Source organism: Gymnodraco acuticeps, unplaced genomic scaffold (genome assembly GCF_902827175.1).
Source record: "Gymnodraco acuticeps unplaced genomic scaffold, fGymAcu1.1, whole genome shotgun sequence".
In the NCBI taxonomy this organism is placed as follows: Eukaryota; Metazoa; Chordata; class Actinopteri; order Perciformes; family Bathydraconidae; genus Gymnodraco; species Gymnodraco acuticeps.
In genome coordinates, this window is record NW_022989799.1 from 5285482 (window position 1) to 5303881 (window position 18400).

The 18400-nt window shown below is 40.6% G+C and overlaps 1 protein-coding gene across 3 annotated transcripts in view; it reads left to right on the forward strand.

The window, feature by feature from the left end:
- The window catches only part of LOC117551287 (stromal membrane-associated protein 1-like), a 165328-nt gene that overhangs the window by 56560 nt on the left and 90368 nt on the right, over window positions 1-18400 (forward strand). For 2 of the 3 annotated variants that reach the window (XM_034224111.1, XM_034224101.1), the window contains exons 5-6: window positions 8182-8250; window positions 14103-14165. In XM_034224111.1, the coding sequence (XP_034080002.1) occupies window positions 8182-8250; window positions 14103-14165 (132 nt within the window). The remainder of the gene's footprint in view (window positions 1-8181; window positions 8251-14102; window positions 14166-18400) is intronic. The other variant, XM_034224120.1, reaches the window with a different exon arrangement.

Consider the following 18400-nt stretch of genomic DNA (forward strand, 5'->3'; position numbering starts at 1 on the left):
TGTGTTAACTGACAAGTTCGTGTTAGCGAACTGGAAATATTTAAGTCCTGTGCCAAAGCAGCTAACGGTATATTTGTCAGATTGGATTGATATGGATTTTGAAGAAGGATTGAAAATGGGCAATAGTGATTGTACAAAGAGTGTGTTCATTTTGGATGATGGCCTGCTTTCATAATAGATTGGTGTGCAACGAGCTGTAGAAGGCATAAGCCGAGCTTTTCGCCATCGAAGAAAAACAATACTTACTCGGCTTGAATTCTCATAAGTCTTCTGAACATGAAAGAAGTGCTATCCTATGCATGCAAATGTGATATTTGGAATGATGTTTTCTTGACTTTTTCCTTTTTGTATCTCCCCGCTGCCTCCATCCGTCCCTCTCCATCGCTTTGTGGCCCAGTCCATCTGCTACTTTAATAATAGCCGTCAGTGGAAAAATGCATATTGAGACCGACTGTCTTACATCTGAAACCAGGGAATTGCTGTACAGACATAGTTTTGAAGCCACAGTAATCAATCATTTTCATATAAACTGATCAAAATATGTGAAAGCGATCAAAAGGATGGATACAGCTCGTCAAAAAGTAGGCAAAAACTGAATGCAGGTTTTAAATCTTACAGCTACTAATATTGATATAATCACAATAGCAATGTGAATAGTGTCACAATGAGTTGTTAACCTACAGATCTCCTGAACTGGCAGCCTCCCTATGCTACAGAGCTGTATAATGAGTATGAGGGTTAGGTCGGGATTCATTATGTATCCATTTGGCCCAAAACGTAATTGTTTTGGTTCATTTCCATTGCATTCATAGCATCGTTTTCTGCTGCCGCAGACATCTCATTCAGCGAAAAATGCTCCAAACAGCCACACAAACAACCTGCTCAGCACCAACAGACATAGTTAGGGTTGTGATACTTAATCAGCAGCTAAAGAGCCAGATTTGTTTCTCTAAAATAAACATCTAAAATGTAGAGAATATTGGATTCTTATCAGGTGGACCCAATCACGCCTCCTGATAAATACATCAAACAGGGGCTTTGCATCAGTTCAATCAAGATGATCCTCTTCACCTCCTCAGACCATAGGACCATGTCAGGCCTCAGGGATGTTTGGACGACATGGGGAAAATGTAATTTCCTCCAAGTTCCACCCTTACCTCTCAAGATTGTGCCGCCTGCAGGAAGCTCTTATTGGACTTCCTACAAGAGGCTGGCTTCTCCCCTGCTCTGATGAACTGAAAGCTGGTCAAACTTAGGTCTGACCCTTTTTCTGTTTCTCCTGCTCCAAGATCTCAGCCCATACTCTTCAGACCTTGTCATGATGCCATCTGTATCTCCCCTGACAGTCTTGCATCCCGCCAGTATGCCTCGACACAAATTAATGAACATGTTGCCAATAACAGCTGTATCCAAGGGCGCCGGAAGCGGGGGGGCCAGGGGGCTATTGGCCTCCCCACTTTTCAGCCCTGCCCCACATTTTCGCAGCGGCAGATGCCTCGGAACACTGTACAATTCCCGTTTCAATAATTCCCCTCTACTCTAAAGTCGCATCTAAAACGCGATCTGATAGCTGTGTATATTTTGTTATTTTTGATTCTTATATTCAATCTCATTAGTTACGGGCATTTTTTAAGCTTGTAAAGGGAAGATGACAGCTCGCCTCTCACTCGCCACTCTGCTGTTCCTCAGCGCCGCTCCCCCTCCCTCCGGCTGAAATTATGAATGTAAGAGTATAGTAATCATAGATAACACGGCAGGGTCCGTTACAGTTTGTTTTCATCTGATTTCAATTAAACAAAGTCTTGGCTTTCAGAATATTAAACTTGTTTCGGCAAATTCAGATGATAAATACAACTTTGAAGCTTCGGCATAATTACAAGCGGAGAACGGAGTAACTTGACGTCACAGCAGGCATAACAACAGCCGGTGTTTCTCGTGAGTGTTTTCCCCGGGAAACAAACACAATACACACAAATGCAAAAATACACAAACACACACACTTATACACACACACACACACACACACACACACACACACACACACTCGTGAGCTTCACCCAGACCAGTAATCCAAACGAAAATATCTTCCCTCCGTAGTATTTTGATCATTTGCTCCGCTAATAATCAATCAGATCGATGGATTCCAGAGAAGAGGAAACTTTAAAGGCCTTTTTCTCAAAATGATGACTCTGTTACAGTCATTATATAATGTGACATATTTCGCTTAATATTTGGAGTACAAAAACAATCCTGATATCAATAGAAAGCTAGGAATCAAAATGTGTCTTCGGGTCAATGCGACTGATTTCGATGGAGCAGGTCACTTTGCATTAGGTAAAATAAAGCAGGCAGACATAACAGGAAGAATATGTACATTTTAACCCAATCAAATAGGACATTGTCACACCATTGAAATGTATCCATGTAAATTACAACCAATAAAAAAGCTTAGATTTGTTTATTTGTTACGTTGTTTACTTTATTTGTTACGTTGTTCTGTGTGTGTCGTTAACAGATAGAAAGAATATATACAACACTTGCAAACATGTCAGAAGAACCAGCGCAGAAGAAAACTAAATACAGTCAATCTAAACTTAAATTTAACAACTGGAAGGTCACATCCCTGACATCCACATCTCCGGAGCCTGGACCTTCTTCAAACAGCGAAGCAGCGAAGCCAGATGAACCCAAAAGCAGCACCTCTGCTCTGCGGCCGCAGAAACTGTCAAAACCGCCGCCGCCCCCACCGTTGATGAACCGAAACAGGCTGGTTCCGACTGCATGGAGGTTTGTTGTCGGGACATTGAGGCAGGTAAAGCTGTACAGCTAACTGTTGGAAAAAGGAGACCGCTAGATTATTTGGGCAAAGAGAAGGTACTTCAACGCAGAATGGTACACAAACAGAGAGTGGTTCATTATTTGCAAAACCACTAAACGATAGTGATAAACTGCGATGTTAACAACCTCATGATAACCTCATATGTTTTAACTTAGGATCATACCTGTGTTTAGTCTAGAAAAAGGTAAATGTGTGCATTTTATTATAAAGTTGTGTATATTTACAGACTGTTGCAAAAACTAAGCTTATAAACATCAGGTTTAAAACTAAAAGAGCTTTACAAAAAAGTAACACAATTAAAGATGTTTGGAGTTTTATTTGAGTTATTCATTTACATTTTTTGTCAAAGGGATGCTGATTTGAAACCGTTGTTACATACAGTTACGGCATTTCCTGTTTCTGCCGGAGAGAGGGGAGGCCGTCCCAAAGCTTGCTGCTGTATTTACTCCCTCCATCTGACAGGAGGGAGCCTTATGTGTCACTCCACGGAGTTCACTCCGTCTCGGAGGGGGAGTGTACAGTGTAGGGGTAGGGTGTAGGGCGTGGTTTGAGATTGGGCCATACACACGCACTTTTTTGGCCCCCCACTTCTAAAATGAATCCGGCGCGCCTGGCTATATCTCACTGTTTCCTACCAAATACATAATATTTTTGTTCCCGACTTGTTTTTGCTCCACTCAAGCAGCAATAACACCTGTGATTATAGGTGTAAATGAACGACCGACAACATTTCAACTTTACCGTCCAAGCCTTTTCAAGGTGTATTTGGGGAGCTGTTGCATAGACAACAAGATCACTTTCTGTTTCCTCAGGGCCTAGAAACTACCAACACCAAACCAATCAATCAATCAAAAAACTTAATTAATCCAAGGAGCACACGTATTGTATGCAATTTCCTAACAGTTGCACCATATTAGAACAACATACATATTTAATTAAACATAAGTTGAAGTAAAAATGCTCAATAAAAGTCCTTGTAGCCACTGGAAACAGCGTCTTAAGCATGGGAATGAGGCAGGACATCCTCCACAGCACAGAGACTCTCTGAAGACTTAGGCTCATGGTGAAGATTTGGTGATGCTCTCGATGCAATCCTTGTTGGCCCAAAAGTCTGGAAGCCATAAAAGAAAACCTTGTAGATGGAAACGTTGCCCAAACAGTCCGGAAGTCATCGATAGAAACATTGTTGTCGGATATATCCTGCTGCAGCCTAAAGAACATTAAAGGTGGGGTATGTAATTTATTTCAGAAACACTTTTTGTTATATTCCATGGAATGCTCTTAACATCCCGATAGCAATGAATATATTAAATGCTTTGACAAAAAAAAATGCGCTCATTTTAGCCGACCCTACTAAAGTAACTGGATGGCCGACCTGCCTGTTAGCCTTCCATCTGTGCACAAACTTATCTCGTGCCCTCATTGGTCATGTGCGCGTTCGTGTGTGTTGGAGGAGGGGCTCTGTAAGGAAGTGGTAGATTTTGTTCTGGTTGTGTATTTTCAAATTCTAGCGCACTCGAGCTGGTTTCTCCAAAATGACCTACCCCACCTTTAAACTACACTTCAGATATTCCATCGGACTCCAAGCTAATGCCATTAGCTTGTCAATATTAGTCAGCGATCTTACGTTGCCAATGACGACAGGGTGGAGATACAGCTTTTATCTCTTTTTCTTAATAAAGACACTGCATTTTTCCAAGATGACTTTGGTTGTTCCACCACAACTATTTCCACCACTGGTGATATGTTTGCATGAACTTAAATTGATAACTTTTGTTAAAAGGGGATTGTTCTCACACCTACAAGGGAACAAAAGCACTATCCTATTTCTGGAGATCTTACTCTGTGACGGAAAATGCGATGAGACCAAAATCAGTGCCAAAATATATAAAACATCTGACCTACATTTATCAGGTGGATCCAAATGAGTGAACATGTTGCTGTAACTGCTGAACGCAAACTAGAGATCTTACCAGCTGACACAGAATTGCACGGTTGCAGTTAAGAGAACCTGTTATTGTACAGCCACAACATTTACTTCATAATGATGTTTAAAGCAGAAAAATATGTCCATTGCCACTTTTCTCCATAATGTTAATTACGCATTACTAAATAAGCAGCCATCATGTCAAAGCTTTGAGGAAACAGCTTTTGATATTTAGGATTTAAAAATGTAACAACTAATCTGCTCTGTCAGGACTGTGTGGGTTTTGTTTGATCTCATGTGACAGTGCCCTGGCTTTATGTTTTTGTTCTACATTTCGGTTTGATCCATGTTTTCCTCTCTTCAATACCTTTGATGAGCTGGGAAATAAAAAAAGCCTTGTAAAAAAACAGCAACCAGCTGGTGTTTGTAGACTGCAGAGTTTGAGCAGTCTGTCTCACAGGTCAATGGCAGGTTAATGGAGGTCATCCCTACACACTATCTTTTTGTGTGTTTGTGTGGGTGGGTGTGTGTGACCTATCTTGATAACATTCATTCTGTTCAGCTTTGAGGCTGAACATAACCTTGACTTGCGGCATTCATTGAAGCGAAGAGCACTCTGCTGTGGAAGAGAAAAGACTCCCTTCCGTCTAATTAACTCTGCTTCTCTTTCCCCTCTCTTCTCCTTGTTCCGTCTGTCTTTATTTCTTCTTCTCCGCTTCCTCTCTTGTCTGTGTCTAACTGTAACGGAGGTGATCTCTGGGGCCGTAGATCTCGGTCTCCGTTACGTATTATATAGCTTCACTATTGGCGAAGTATATTAATTTGCTCCACGGTAAAACATTGCACAGGAAGCATTTTATATAAAAGAGGACAAGAGCTTGTGTGGCGTTCAAACCCGTTTATTGAATGGTTGACGTCAGTATGAGAACACATTCATCCTTAATGTCGGGGGCTGGATTGGCACGCCAACCTATGGGTGTACAAAGTGTGATTAGTAGTGATGTTACGTATTGCGCCGAGGCTTCGGAGCGTGTGTCGAGTAATCCCCGAAGCTTTTTGTGAAGCATGTACCGAGGCTTGTATCGTTTTAGGCCAGTGACGTCACCGATGACAAACGAAGCCTCGCTGCCTGTCGATACCACGTGACTGCTTCAGGAAGCGATTCAGATCGGTTGAACCGTTGAACCACAACGCTCATAATACCCATGGATGTATAATAAGAACCATATTACCCCTCCTGTACCCGGGCCCGGTGACACGATGGAATCAAGAGAGCTCAGACCCTCACTTATATAGAGGTCGGAACATGTCATAAGTATAAATAGATACAAGCATAAATAAATATAGGAATAAAAACATCAATAAATACAGGAATACATATCTTACAGTGTTTTCAGGGAGCTTTAGTGTGTGTGCTGTGGCTCAGCTGGAAAGCAGTTGACTCATGACCGCAGGGTCCCTGGTTCAATGACTGAACAATACTTATTTTTTGTTGTTTATAAAAGCTACGGCTAAATGAGATAATGTAGTTAATGAATGTATTCTTTGATATGGTTTAGCCTTTCTCAGGCTACAACATGGTTACGTTTATGAATATTATTAAGGAATACAAATCTCTCTTTGCAATGTTTAGCAGCCTCCTTAGGATTTTCAATCACAATCATTAAACTGTAATAAATACAATATTGTTAACATGAAAATATGATTTAATGTTCGTTGTTTAGAGTTATTCTAAGGCTTTACTCATTGGGAACTCGGTATGAGAGAGCACACTGTTGAGATGTCCAATCTGCCTGTTTTACACACTTTGACCAACAGGGGGTTTGTGTTCAAATGAAGCCCATGATGAAGCCTCATGAGATGAACCCTTAGCGTTTCTAGGAATTCATTAGATGTTTAGACTAAGCAATTTACATTTCTGTTATATATTTGTCATATCATCCCTGCAGTAGTTAACATCATAACACTCACCTCCACCTGTTCTCCCGTCTCCGGTCCCAAGGTCCGTCACCGTAAAGATTCCCCAGGGAAACGGCGAACCCTCTTTTATCGTTCCGGATGGGGTTAAAAGAGCAGGGTGGAGGCAGGGGTGGTTTTATATCATGTACATTGATCTTGTTGGTTTATAATATTTTTCTTTTCATACATTAATTCGGTATAATTTTATTAATGGATGTTTGTTATTCTCAACCAAATGTTTATTGTTATTTAACTGGTTTCCTTATCTGAGTTAACCATCTCTGCACATGCCACCCCTTTTGATGGTACGGTCCAATTGATGGGCCTATAAAGGGTGGCATGTTAGGCTCATTGAGCAGAGGGATAGTGTTGGAGACAGTCATATGGGGATATTGATGTTGTCCTCCATGTACCAATGATGAATACATTCCCACACCGGGTTGCATCAGGACGTTCTGCCTCTGCGTCCTTACTTGGTCGGGCCGCTCACTAGTGATGGCAAAATGAAGCTTTGAATGAAGCGTCGAACCACTTGGACAATTGTGTCGGAAATAGGTTAATTTCTCGAAGCTTCAGTTACAGCGACCTCTCCTGGCGAAGTGCAAGGCTGCAGTGGGTTTAACGTATCTTTGCCTTGAAAAATATTCGATGCACACACACACACTAAGACTGAATATCATGTTCTATTTGCAATTAAAGATTGATAATTGTGTGTATTGGGTTATTGAGAAGAGACTAGAGAGTGCTAGACATGTTTTTGGGCGGAGAGGGCCCTTTATCAGTTATTAAAGTTGAAAAGCAATGATTCAAATACGTCCATTCCGGGATTTGAACCAGCTGCGCGGAGGACATCGCCGCATTCGGGCCGCCGGCTGTACCCACTGGGCTAACTATTCCTTGAAATATTTAACTGTTTTATATTACTGATAATTGTCTTTTTGTTCACAACTTCTCCACATTTCGAAGTGTTTCCCGAGCCAGAACGACCTATCTTTCTTCCTGGCTTGCTCTATAATGATATCAAATCCAATAACAACAACAACTCAACAGCAACAACGCAAACTACGACAACAACCCACATATTGTGCATTGTTTAGAGCGGTCATAAAGTGTTGAAGCACTCAAGTTTGAAACTGTTTGAAACTGTTTGTCACCTGTCAGAATCGAGACGAGGCAGTGCATTGAATCGCGTGAATGGACCGTGAACCAGTCAAGTGATTCATTCAGGAAATGAAGCAGTTGCTGCTTCGGACGTCACATGTCACGTGATTTGAAGCAGTTGCTGCTTCGGACGTCATATGTCACGTGATTTGAAGCAAGCTTCGAAGCACTGCTTCTATGGAATAGGAAGTCCAGGGTTGAAGCTCCGTTCGAAGCTTCAGTGTCAAACTGCCATCACTACCGCTCACTTGTCAGCCTCACACTAACCCTCTGTCTAAAATTCTCTGTCTTCCAGGTGAAGTCCTCTGAAGCCGCTCCACCCTCCAGCTCACCGTCTTCCCAGGCTGACAGGAGCAGACAGGAGGTGAACCCTTTGCCTCTCCTCTGTGTTGTGGTTGTGTTCTAATGCAAGATATATTGTGATGTTGTCATCCTGTGCTTTTTCACTTTTGTGGGGCATAGTAAAAGGTCACAACAGTCTGCTAGTAAGTCCATTGTGGTTTGTTTGACTACTCGGCCTATACATGTTTTTCCCTGTGATACTTTTATTGGCTAATTTACATCATACAATATGTAAAATTCAAAAAGCATAATAGGGCCCCTTTAACACTTGACTGCTAATGCCCCCAATGTGGGCAGAGGGTCATATGACATGTAACTGTGATAGCATTAGTCCTTTCTGTAATTAGTTGTGTTGTGGAAGTGATGGTCAGAAGTATGATTGCATGCTAATGCTGCTGGAGTAAATGTACCAATGCTAGTCTCATTAGATCAAAGTTAATAGACCCAAAGACTTGATCCCTGTCAGAGCCTTAATGATATCATCCTTAATCTTGCAGATTGATATGTCAACAAAAGTGCAGCCAGAATATAAGGGCCAGCATATTTAATCATGTACTTATGTAAAAGTAGCAACTGTTGCTTCCTTATCCCTTTCATAAAGCCTTTAAATAGTGTATCATATTCACTTTCAAATAGGCCCATTTATTGCTTTAGGTTTGTGGGGTTTTCCGATTCCTGTGTGTTATATCACACTATATGGACAAAAGTATTGGGCCACCTACAGGAGCTTTTATGACACCCCATTCCAAATTCTTAGGCATTAATATTAAGTTGGTCCCCCCTATAACAGCTTCCACTCTTTTGGGAAAGCTTTCTACAAGATTTTGGAGCATGTCTGTTTTTGCCCATTCATCCAGAAGAGCATTTGTGAGGTCAGACACTGATGTTGGACAAGAGGGCCTGGTTAACAATATCCATAGTTAATTCCAAAGGTGTTCATGGGGTGGAGGCCAGGGCTTTGCGCAGGCCAGTCAAGTTCTTCCACACCAAACTCATCCAACCATGCCTTTATGGACCTTGCTGTATGCACTGGGGCACAGTCATGCTGGAATAGAAAAGGGCCTTCTTCCCCAAACTGTTTCCACAAAGTTGGAAGCATATAATTGTCCAAAATGACTTAGTAAGACAAAGCATTAAGAATCTCCTTCACTGGAACTAAGGGGCCTAGGCCAACCCCAGAAAAACAACCCATAGCATTATCCCTCCTCCACCAAACTTTACAGTTGGCACAATGCAGTCAGGCAGATAACGTTCTCCTGGCATTCGCCAAACCCAGACTGGTCCATCAGACCGCCAGATAGAGAAGCGTAATTGGTCACTCCACAGAACACGTTTCCACTGCTCCAGAGTCCAGTGGTGGCTTTACACGACTCCATCTGACGCTTGACATTGTGCTCGGTGATGTAAGGCTTGCATGCAGCTGATCGGCCATGAAAACCCATGCCATGAAGCTCCCTGCACAGTTTTAGTGCTGATATTAATGCCAGGAGCTGGTTTGTAACTCTGCAGTTATTGAGTCAGCAGAGCTTTGGCCACTTGTACACACTATGCGCCTCAGCACTCGGCGACCCCGCTCTGTAACTTTACGTGGTCTGCCACTTCGTGGCTGAGTTGCTGTGGTTCCTAAACATTTGCAATTGCAATAATAATACCACTTACAGTTGATCGTGGAATATCTAGCAGAGAAGACATTTCACAAACTGATTTGTTGCAACGGTGGCATCCTATTACAGAACCAAGTTCAAATGCAGTGAACGACCCATTCTTTCAAAAAAGTTTGTGAAGGCAGACTGCATGGCCAGGTGCTTTATTTTATACACCTGTGGCAATGGGACTGAATGAAACACCTGAATTAAATGATTAAGATTAAGTCCCAATACTTTTGTCTATATAGTATGTACATGTAAATGGTCTGCAAAGGTTAGAATCCCAAGGTTCCCTCCAGAGGAAGTTTCTCTCCCACACACTCCCCTGCCTGAAACTCCTCCATTGGATGAATTAGTTTACTTCCATCACATAATGACATCACTATGTAACACTTGCGCTTCTATTGGCTAGCACTCCAACACATTGTATGTGATCAGCTATGGGGCGGGGCATTTTCAACACATCTCTAAGCGGTTGACCAATCAAAACAAAGCCGGCCAGCTAACCAATCAGAGCAGACTGGGCTCTGGTTTCAGACAGAGGGTGAAAAGAGGTGCTGCAGCACAGGCAGTATGAGAAAAATAAAGAGCTTGTTGAACATTAAAGCATGGAGACATGTCACAGTAAGGACACTACATACTGATATGAACCTGAAAATGTGCATAATATGTTCTCTGTTGATGCCGATTTACATCATTGTAAATATAGATAAGTTGTTAGTTAACAACACAAATAACCACGCACATAATCAGCCAGTCGATTAATTGCATCGAGAGTAGAGACGCAGAGAGAAACAGACTGTGATTGTTACTATAATGGCTAGATTGTAGGCTTCTCACGCTAAGCTAAAGCGTTTCTCTTTGGCACCCTGACAGTCATTAGCTAATGCTGGCATCAGCAGCACCAGCTCATTTACATAAAACAAAACAAGACAGCACCATTAACCTGAAAACACTCCATCAACTGTTCGTCGCTACGCTAATAATGTCTGCACATTAAATCTGCATTGTGAGTTCATTAAAATCACATTAAAGAAAGAGACCTAATTGTTTTCAACCTGCTATTAGGAACAACAAATCACTTCCATTAGGCCTCATGTTTCCTCCTTCAGAAAATTCTAATAGTTGTTGAATTGCTATTTAATGAAGAAAACAACCATTTTCGGAATGCTTAAGCAGTATAGTATTGCAGGAGTCAGAGAAACAGTTAATGTGATATATGTTCTGGAGTTATCTCGCTGTTAATTACTTAAAGGTCCCATGTCATGCTTTTCCGGTTATTACCTGTCCCCTTGTGTGTTATGTAGCTTTTTCTGCATGTAAACGGTCTGCAGAGTCACAAACCCTCAAAGTACACCCTGTAGCGAGTAAAACTCTAACACAGAAAAGACCTGACTATGCTGCCCCAGAACGCCTCGTTGGAGATTTCTCATTTTCTTCCTGGGTACAGTGACGTATTTGGGTATAGTGACGTAACGTAACGTTAAGTCCGCGGAGCCGGTACGTTTCCACACACTAGTGTTAATTTCGTCAGCTATTTTCTTATTTAGTTTTAGTCTTAGTCCTGTGTTACATTTCCTTTTTAGTTTTAGTCATATTTAGTCACCTTCATCCTGTTTTTATTTAGTCAAGTTTTAGTCTGAGCATTTTAGTCTTATTTTAGTCAAAGAAAACTAATTATTTTAGTCTACTTTTTGTCAATGAAAACTGTTGATTATATATTATATTATTATATATTATATAGAACATTTCAGTCAAACTAGTCTAGCCAAAACCAATAATTTGTCATTTTAGTATATATAAATAAATAAGATTATATCTTGTCCTTATTTGATGAAAATCACAGGTTGAATGATTAAGAAGCTTTGCAGAGAGTATCTGCTCAGGTTTGTGGTGTTTTCTGTGTTATGGCCACATTGCTTCCCTTCTGATGAAACAATGCACTCGCTTTTTTTCTCCGCCTCATTGTAGCGAAAATGGGCCCAAATATCACATCGTTTCTTTCTCCCAAGCAATGGTGGCTTTAGACTTTTTCGTTGTCAGTCATTTTGACGGACAGGATTGTAACATTTCCGTCATAATCTATTATTACCCGTCGAGTGCACAATTTATCACTCACTCGCGCTGACGGGGGGGTATTCGGTTAACGCGAGTGCGACCACTGCTCCCAAGCCCTGTTGTTGCCATTTTATTTTCTGTTAAATAAGGTTAGTTAGACCAGGGGTTCCCAAACTTTGTCATGCCAAGGACCCCCATATAGCATTATCGTCTGGCGGGGACCCCCCTGTTGCAATTTTTTTTTTAAATAATGAGTACATTATGATGGAGAATATGACAAATTAATCATACAGCTTAATACATTTTCTTAATATATATTTGTATTAATAATTAATAATCAGTTATTCTTCTAAACATTTTTGTATTTATCTTTTGTTTGTCATTCATTACATTCATTGTGTCTTCTGTTATAAACATTCTTAACACAATATTAAACAGTAATATCAACAGTAAAGATATTTTTAAAGCATTTTTAAAGTTATTTCTGTCTTTATAATATTATATAATTTTGAACAGTAATATGAACAATTAACATATATTTTTAGCATTTTTAAAAGCTACATATGCCTTTATAGTGTTATATATAATATTCAACAGTAATATTAACAATACAAATATTTATATTCATATATATATAAACATCAATATTTGCTACATCCGTGCTCTCATCCAGCTGCAGAGCGAAATATTCACTAGCTCTCACTTGCTCCAAAAGCTTGGACTCTCAGTAGTGGCAGCTCGATTCTGATTGGCTTGAAGGGCGGTCGTGTGATTTAAAAAACATATATATGAATAAGTAAAGTACTTCACCGAAAGTAAAGAGAGATTTTGGCATAGTTTTTATTTAGTAAACTACATTTTCGTCTCGTCACTTTTCGTCAACGATATTGCATGATGATTTCGTTGCAGTTATTGTTTACTGCCGTCGGTGCCGTCTCGTCATCGTCTCGTTTTCGTCATGGAAAAAAAGGTCGTTGACGAACATATTTCGTCATAGTTTTAGTCAACGAAATTAACACTACCACACACACACACACTCAATCTTTTCTCAGCAGCAGCTCCGCCGATTTATCCGCCTGAGACAGCGGGACGCGGTGAGGCTGTGAGTCTGTGTGCTCGGGCTGCTTTCGGGCTGGGTTTCGCTGTGTCTCGCTGTCTCGCAGACGGCCACTGGGCTCACAGGGAGGGGGGGGCAGGACAGGCCCGGTTCCAGAACAAAATGACTCAGGGTGCATCTGAGATTAGAGAGGGTGCAGTGGTAAAGTGCTATTTTTATAAGTGGGGAGTGGACCTAACACCCTCTAGGGGGGTCCTCACCTCCTCTGGGGGGGTCCGGGGGCATGGTCCCCATGGAAGATTTTTTAATTTTTTATATTGAAGTTAAAACCATCAATCTGGTGCACTTTGAGAGCAACATTAAGAAATCTATGGATCTATGTGCTCTTTGCTTGATTATGCCTTCCCAGTCCCTTATCACATAGCCTATAAGAGCATGGCGCCAGTTGTTGTAGCCGTAATGTCCCCATGATCTGAACTGTTATTACCTGCAGTAGATGCAGTGTTACTGCTGGCGATAAGGGCTGGTTGTTTTAACCATTTTCTGATGTCCATCATTGACTGCTGTGTAAGCACCTTGCAGATGATGAATGTGCAGCGGCACAGGTCACACGCACCTGACATAATAACGTTACTTACCGTTTAAATTGATCAAATAAATGCAGCAGACAATGCTATTTAACCACAATTACAATTTATTTTATTTCAACTATATTCTTCTTATTACTACTATTGTTAGTAATAGTAGGAAAAATGTAATATTTTTCACTTTTTTTTTTACTTTTCATTTTTCAAATGAGGGTGCATAACGACTCAACAGAGGGTGCAATGCACCCTTATGCACCCCCGTAGAACTGGGCTTGGGGCAGGAGCTCCAACAACAACAAGTGAATACACATACTATACAGAGATGCTGTATGAGAAACCAATGTGAGTTTGGAAAATTGCACAGTATAAATGTATTTTAGTATACCTCAACAATGGAATCATGATCAGTAGAAATGGCCATGACATGGGACCTTTAAATACATAATGAAATCACATTTAGCCTGGTTTCTGCTGCGGCTTCATATTTGCCAACGTATTACACCACCTCGTTCTCCTTTCTTCACAGAAGGAGCGTGAGAAGAAGAAAGAAAAGGATGGTAATTCAGTGGATAAGCACAATAACACAAAGGTACAACCTGTTTGTCCAAATTAATATTGTATTAGCAATCTTGGTTCAACACTCCAAGTCCTAGAGATCTGGAGACGGATGAACACTGACAGGTTGATCTGATAATACAGCCAACCAAACTAATTTAGTGTTAATAGAGATGTTGGTCAATCGCAGCCACAATCTGTTTTCATTCTGCGCTCGGCACAAGTATTGAAGTTGAATACGAGCAGCCTGTTCCTTTCACCGAGGCTGTTTATGGAGTGCTGCAGGAATAAGCAGAGGTGGGACCAAGTCATTGTTTTGCAAGTCCGAGTCAAGTCTCAAGTCTTTGCGCTCAAGTCCGAGTCAAGTCTCAAGTCTTTGCGCTCAAGTCAAGTCTCAAGTCAGGTTGGGCAAGTTCAAGTCAAGTCCAAGTCCTAAACTTTGACAAAACGAGTCATAAACAAGTCATTATGTGTTTTTCACCAAATGTAATGACATCGATCAACAGAATAATACTTAATAATCAAATTGCTCTTTATTAGTCACATTAATAATTTAATAATCCATTTTCTCTCTGCTGGTAAAGTAACGTGTGTTTTTCTAATTTAAGAGGGATCAGTAAGGTAAGGCTACCGTGACGGTTTGATTCAGAAGGAGTTTAATGTATAAGATCCCTGATGTTGAGGTAACCAGAATGTTTATTTCCACTGTGTACAACATGTTATAAGGGACCCACAATCTATCTTTATGCAAGGGATAATGTGCAGCCAGGCCCATTATCCCCTATGGGGAAGAGAACACCTGCATCTAGATCCCTCTGCAGGTGGTACTTTAAGTATATTTTGATGCTAATACTTTTGTACTTTTACTTGAGTAACATTTTGAATGCAGGACTTTTTATTGTAACCGAGTATTCCTACACTCTGGTACTTTTGTACTCAAGTACAAGATCTGAACTTCTCCCACCTCTGACAGTAAATCCTGAGTGGTTACCAAAATAAAGGTAACCAAAAAAGGTTATTTTCATTTTACAAATCCTGCACTCAGCTTTGCTTTCTCCAATATCATTGAAAAGCAGCAGATGCTGCTTCTTTTTTCGGTTTTCGCTCATTTCTTGACTTTTTCCGACACACTTGCATTTAAATCCGTCGCTCTGTACAGCTGGCCTGTACCACTACACCTGCTGTGCCCCCCACCCTTCTTTCACATAATGGTATGATCCTAGTGTGTCCTCGCATATGATTGGCCGCATGGTTCAAGTCCAAGTCGAGTCGCAAGTGTTTTGTGATTTTATCAAGTCGAGTCTCAAGTCATCAAATTGGTGACTCGAGTCTGACTCGAGTCCAAGTCATGTGACTCGAGTCCACACCTCTGGGAATAAGTACAAAACCTTGGAATGAGTAGGCATTTTTGCATATCTCAATTTTTCCGCTTAGTTAGATGCCTGGAAGTAAATAACATGTCTCCATGCTTTAATTTTCAGAAAGCTCTTTATTTTCCTCATACTGCCTGTGCTGCAGAACCTCTTTTCACCCTCTGTCTGAAACCAGAGCCCAGTCTTCTCTGATTGGTCAGCTGACCGGGTCTGTTGTGATTGGTCAACCGCTTAAAGATGTCCCACTCCTTAGCTTATCACATACAATGGGTTGGAGCGCCAGCCAATAGAAGCACAAGTGTTACATAGTAATGTCACTATGTTACGGAAGCAAACGAAGGCGTTGCAGGCAGGTGTGTTTGTATTTTTAGCTTTTGCTTATATAACCAATATAACACATTACAGGAAAAGGAAAAAACCCAGGGACATGCTCACCTTCAGTTTGGTCTCCAAAATGTGTCCGACCTTTGGAGGGAAAAAAATGACTATTCTAGAGTATTTAAACTCCGACTAGATTTAGCAAATGGAGTAGAAAGGCTCGAACTGTCCACCCTGTCATTATTGATTAGTGCACTCAACTGTAATTTAGAAAATTGAATAAATATACATTTTTGAAAGGGTAATGACAAAAAGAGTCACAGACCACAAACTAATGCGCACGTCATTCAGTCATTTATATAGGTTCTTGGTTCTCAGATGTTATCTCTAAGAGCTCTTAAATGCAGTTTTAGACAGGAAGTGCTTCTGGAATTACAACAAGAGAAGTAATAATTGGAATATAGCCCGCAGATATTGATAAACGCTTCAAGCGTTGAATAAGGTCATAGAGTAATGCTACTTTCTTTGCATGTGTCCTTGTGCCGTTAAGAATTCATGATGTTTGACAACACAAGTCGCTCCACCGCTGTGCTGCAGGAACTCAATCCTCTAGGGAAACCCCTCATAAACCTTCATGTTGTTCACAGATGCTCTGCTTTTGCTCGGTGCATACTTTGAGTATGGATCATTTCCCATTCATGCACATGCATAAACATGTTAACTACTTTATAAAAACCATGATATAATCTACAAGTTTATGTTGAATAGTGTAAATGGAACTGCATCTGCATTAAAGAAGTTATCTGTTTAAAAAAAACTGTAACATCACTCATACCCCTTTTAAAAGCTCTTTAGGTAAGAGGGTTATATCGCAAGCTGGGGTGAGAGTAACCTGATACAGATACAGAAGCAGTAGAGCCGAAAATTGAGACATACAGTACATACACTGTATAGCATACTATATCGTTTTTCGTGTTTCCTTTAATAATTTTTACCATATTTTGAATGCCCAACTGTTCGCTATATTGCCCGTTTTCAAAACAAGCCGTTTTTTAATGCTCGCTATCGGGTGTAGTCATACATATGCTTAACAAGATGTCATATCATACTATCAGAAGTTAGATCATAGTGAAAAGATGCCGGTATAATATTGCATAAGCTACAATGATTCAAATAATCTATGGTGAATAATTATTATGCCACACATAAACCCTGTTAATGTTCCGTGACCTGGGGTTCTATATACTGTAGTATCTAATGCATTCTCTAATTGAGTAAGTTGGCTCTAAATCTTGTTAATGATAAGTCAGACTGGCTTCGTGGCTATGCTAACATCAACCATGTAATACGAGATCAACTGTTTCTGCGACTATGTTCCCAACCATTGCACATTAAAGCTGAACAAAAGGATTAATTTATAGGGAAACATGCATCGGGACGTTGCACAGTCAATCATTATTTTCCATTTGCTGCTAGTAGCAAACCTTATGTTAAATGCTGGTGGATAGCTCTCCAGCGGTCGGCAAATGGTGCTGAATCATAATGGCAATGCACCACGTCACTCAGTATATATGAACAGTATAAAGCTGGAGAAGTCGTTCGTCAATTTTTATTTTTTTTTTATAGAAGAATTTGGAGGGATGAAACCCTCTTTATAGAGAGGTGAAGTCCCTCCCCTTCCGGTGGACCTCCATGGGACCTTATTTTGGAAAAAGTATGTATTGAAGTCAATGGGGAGAGAAAAGTTATCTTTCGATCCCATTTGAATTGTGCCACGAATTACACATATGATCTTTGTCAATTTAAAAGATAATTTTGCAAGTCAAAAAAATAAAATGTGTCGTAAAACTGTGAAGTAACACATTTTTTGTGTGAAACGCTCAATGAACTACATCTCCCGTCTCGCACCACAAAGACGGTCGTCACATTGGCACATTTCACTTATTTCTTTCAGAATGAGGCGAAAAGTATTAAAAGAAGTAAAAATCACTACAAGTCTGGGCATGTTGAGAACTGTACATACACACAAGGGGAGTTAGTCGGTTCGTAAGACCCTTACGAACCGACTAACTCCCCGCATGCTGGCTCGACCGGGACTCTGGGATTTGTAGTCTTTCTAGTTGCGTATTTTTCATAGTCTTATATTTCAACAGTTTTACGACAAACTGTGACTTTTTTTACATGGAAATTATTTTTTAAGATTGACAAACATCATATGTGTAATTCGTGGCACAATTCAAACGGGATCGAAAGATAATCTTTCTCTCCCCATTGACTTCAATACCTAATTTTTCCAAAATAAGGTCCCATGGGTCGAAAGTAGATGGGCGGGACTTCAGCTCTCTATTACATGGTTTATATTAGTTGAATACTCTATTCTGATTGGTCAATTCAGAAAACGTGACGCGTTATTAATCCAGAACAGACAGACCGCTGTCAAGCATTTATTGACCGTTGTTAAGGACGCTCACATCTGCACAAAGAAGTCCGTTCGATTTAACTGTATACAGTTTGGCTGAAAAGCATTTTGAACGGACAAGACAAGAGCGACAAGAAAACAGCGGAGAAGTAATGGGGC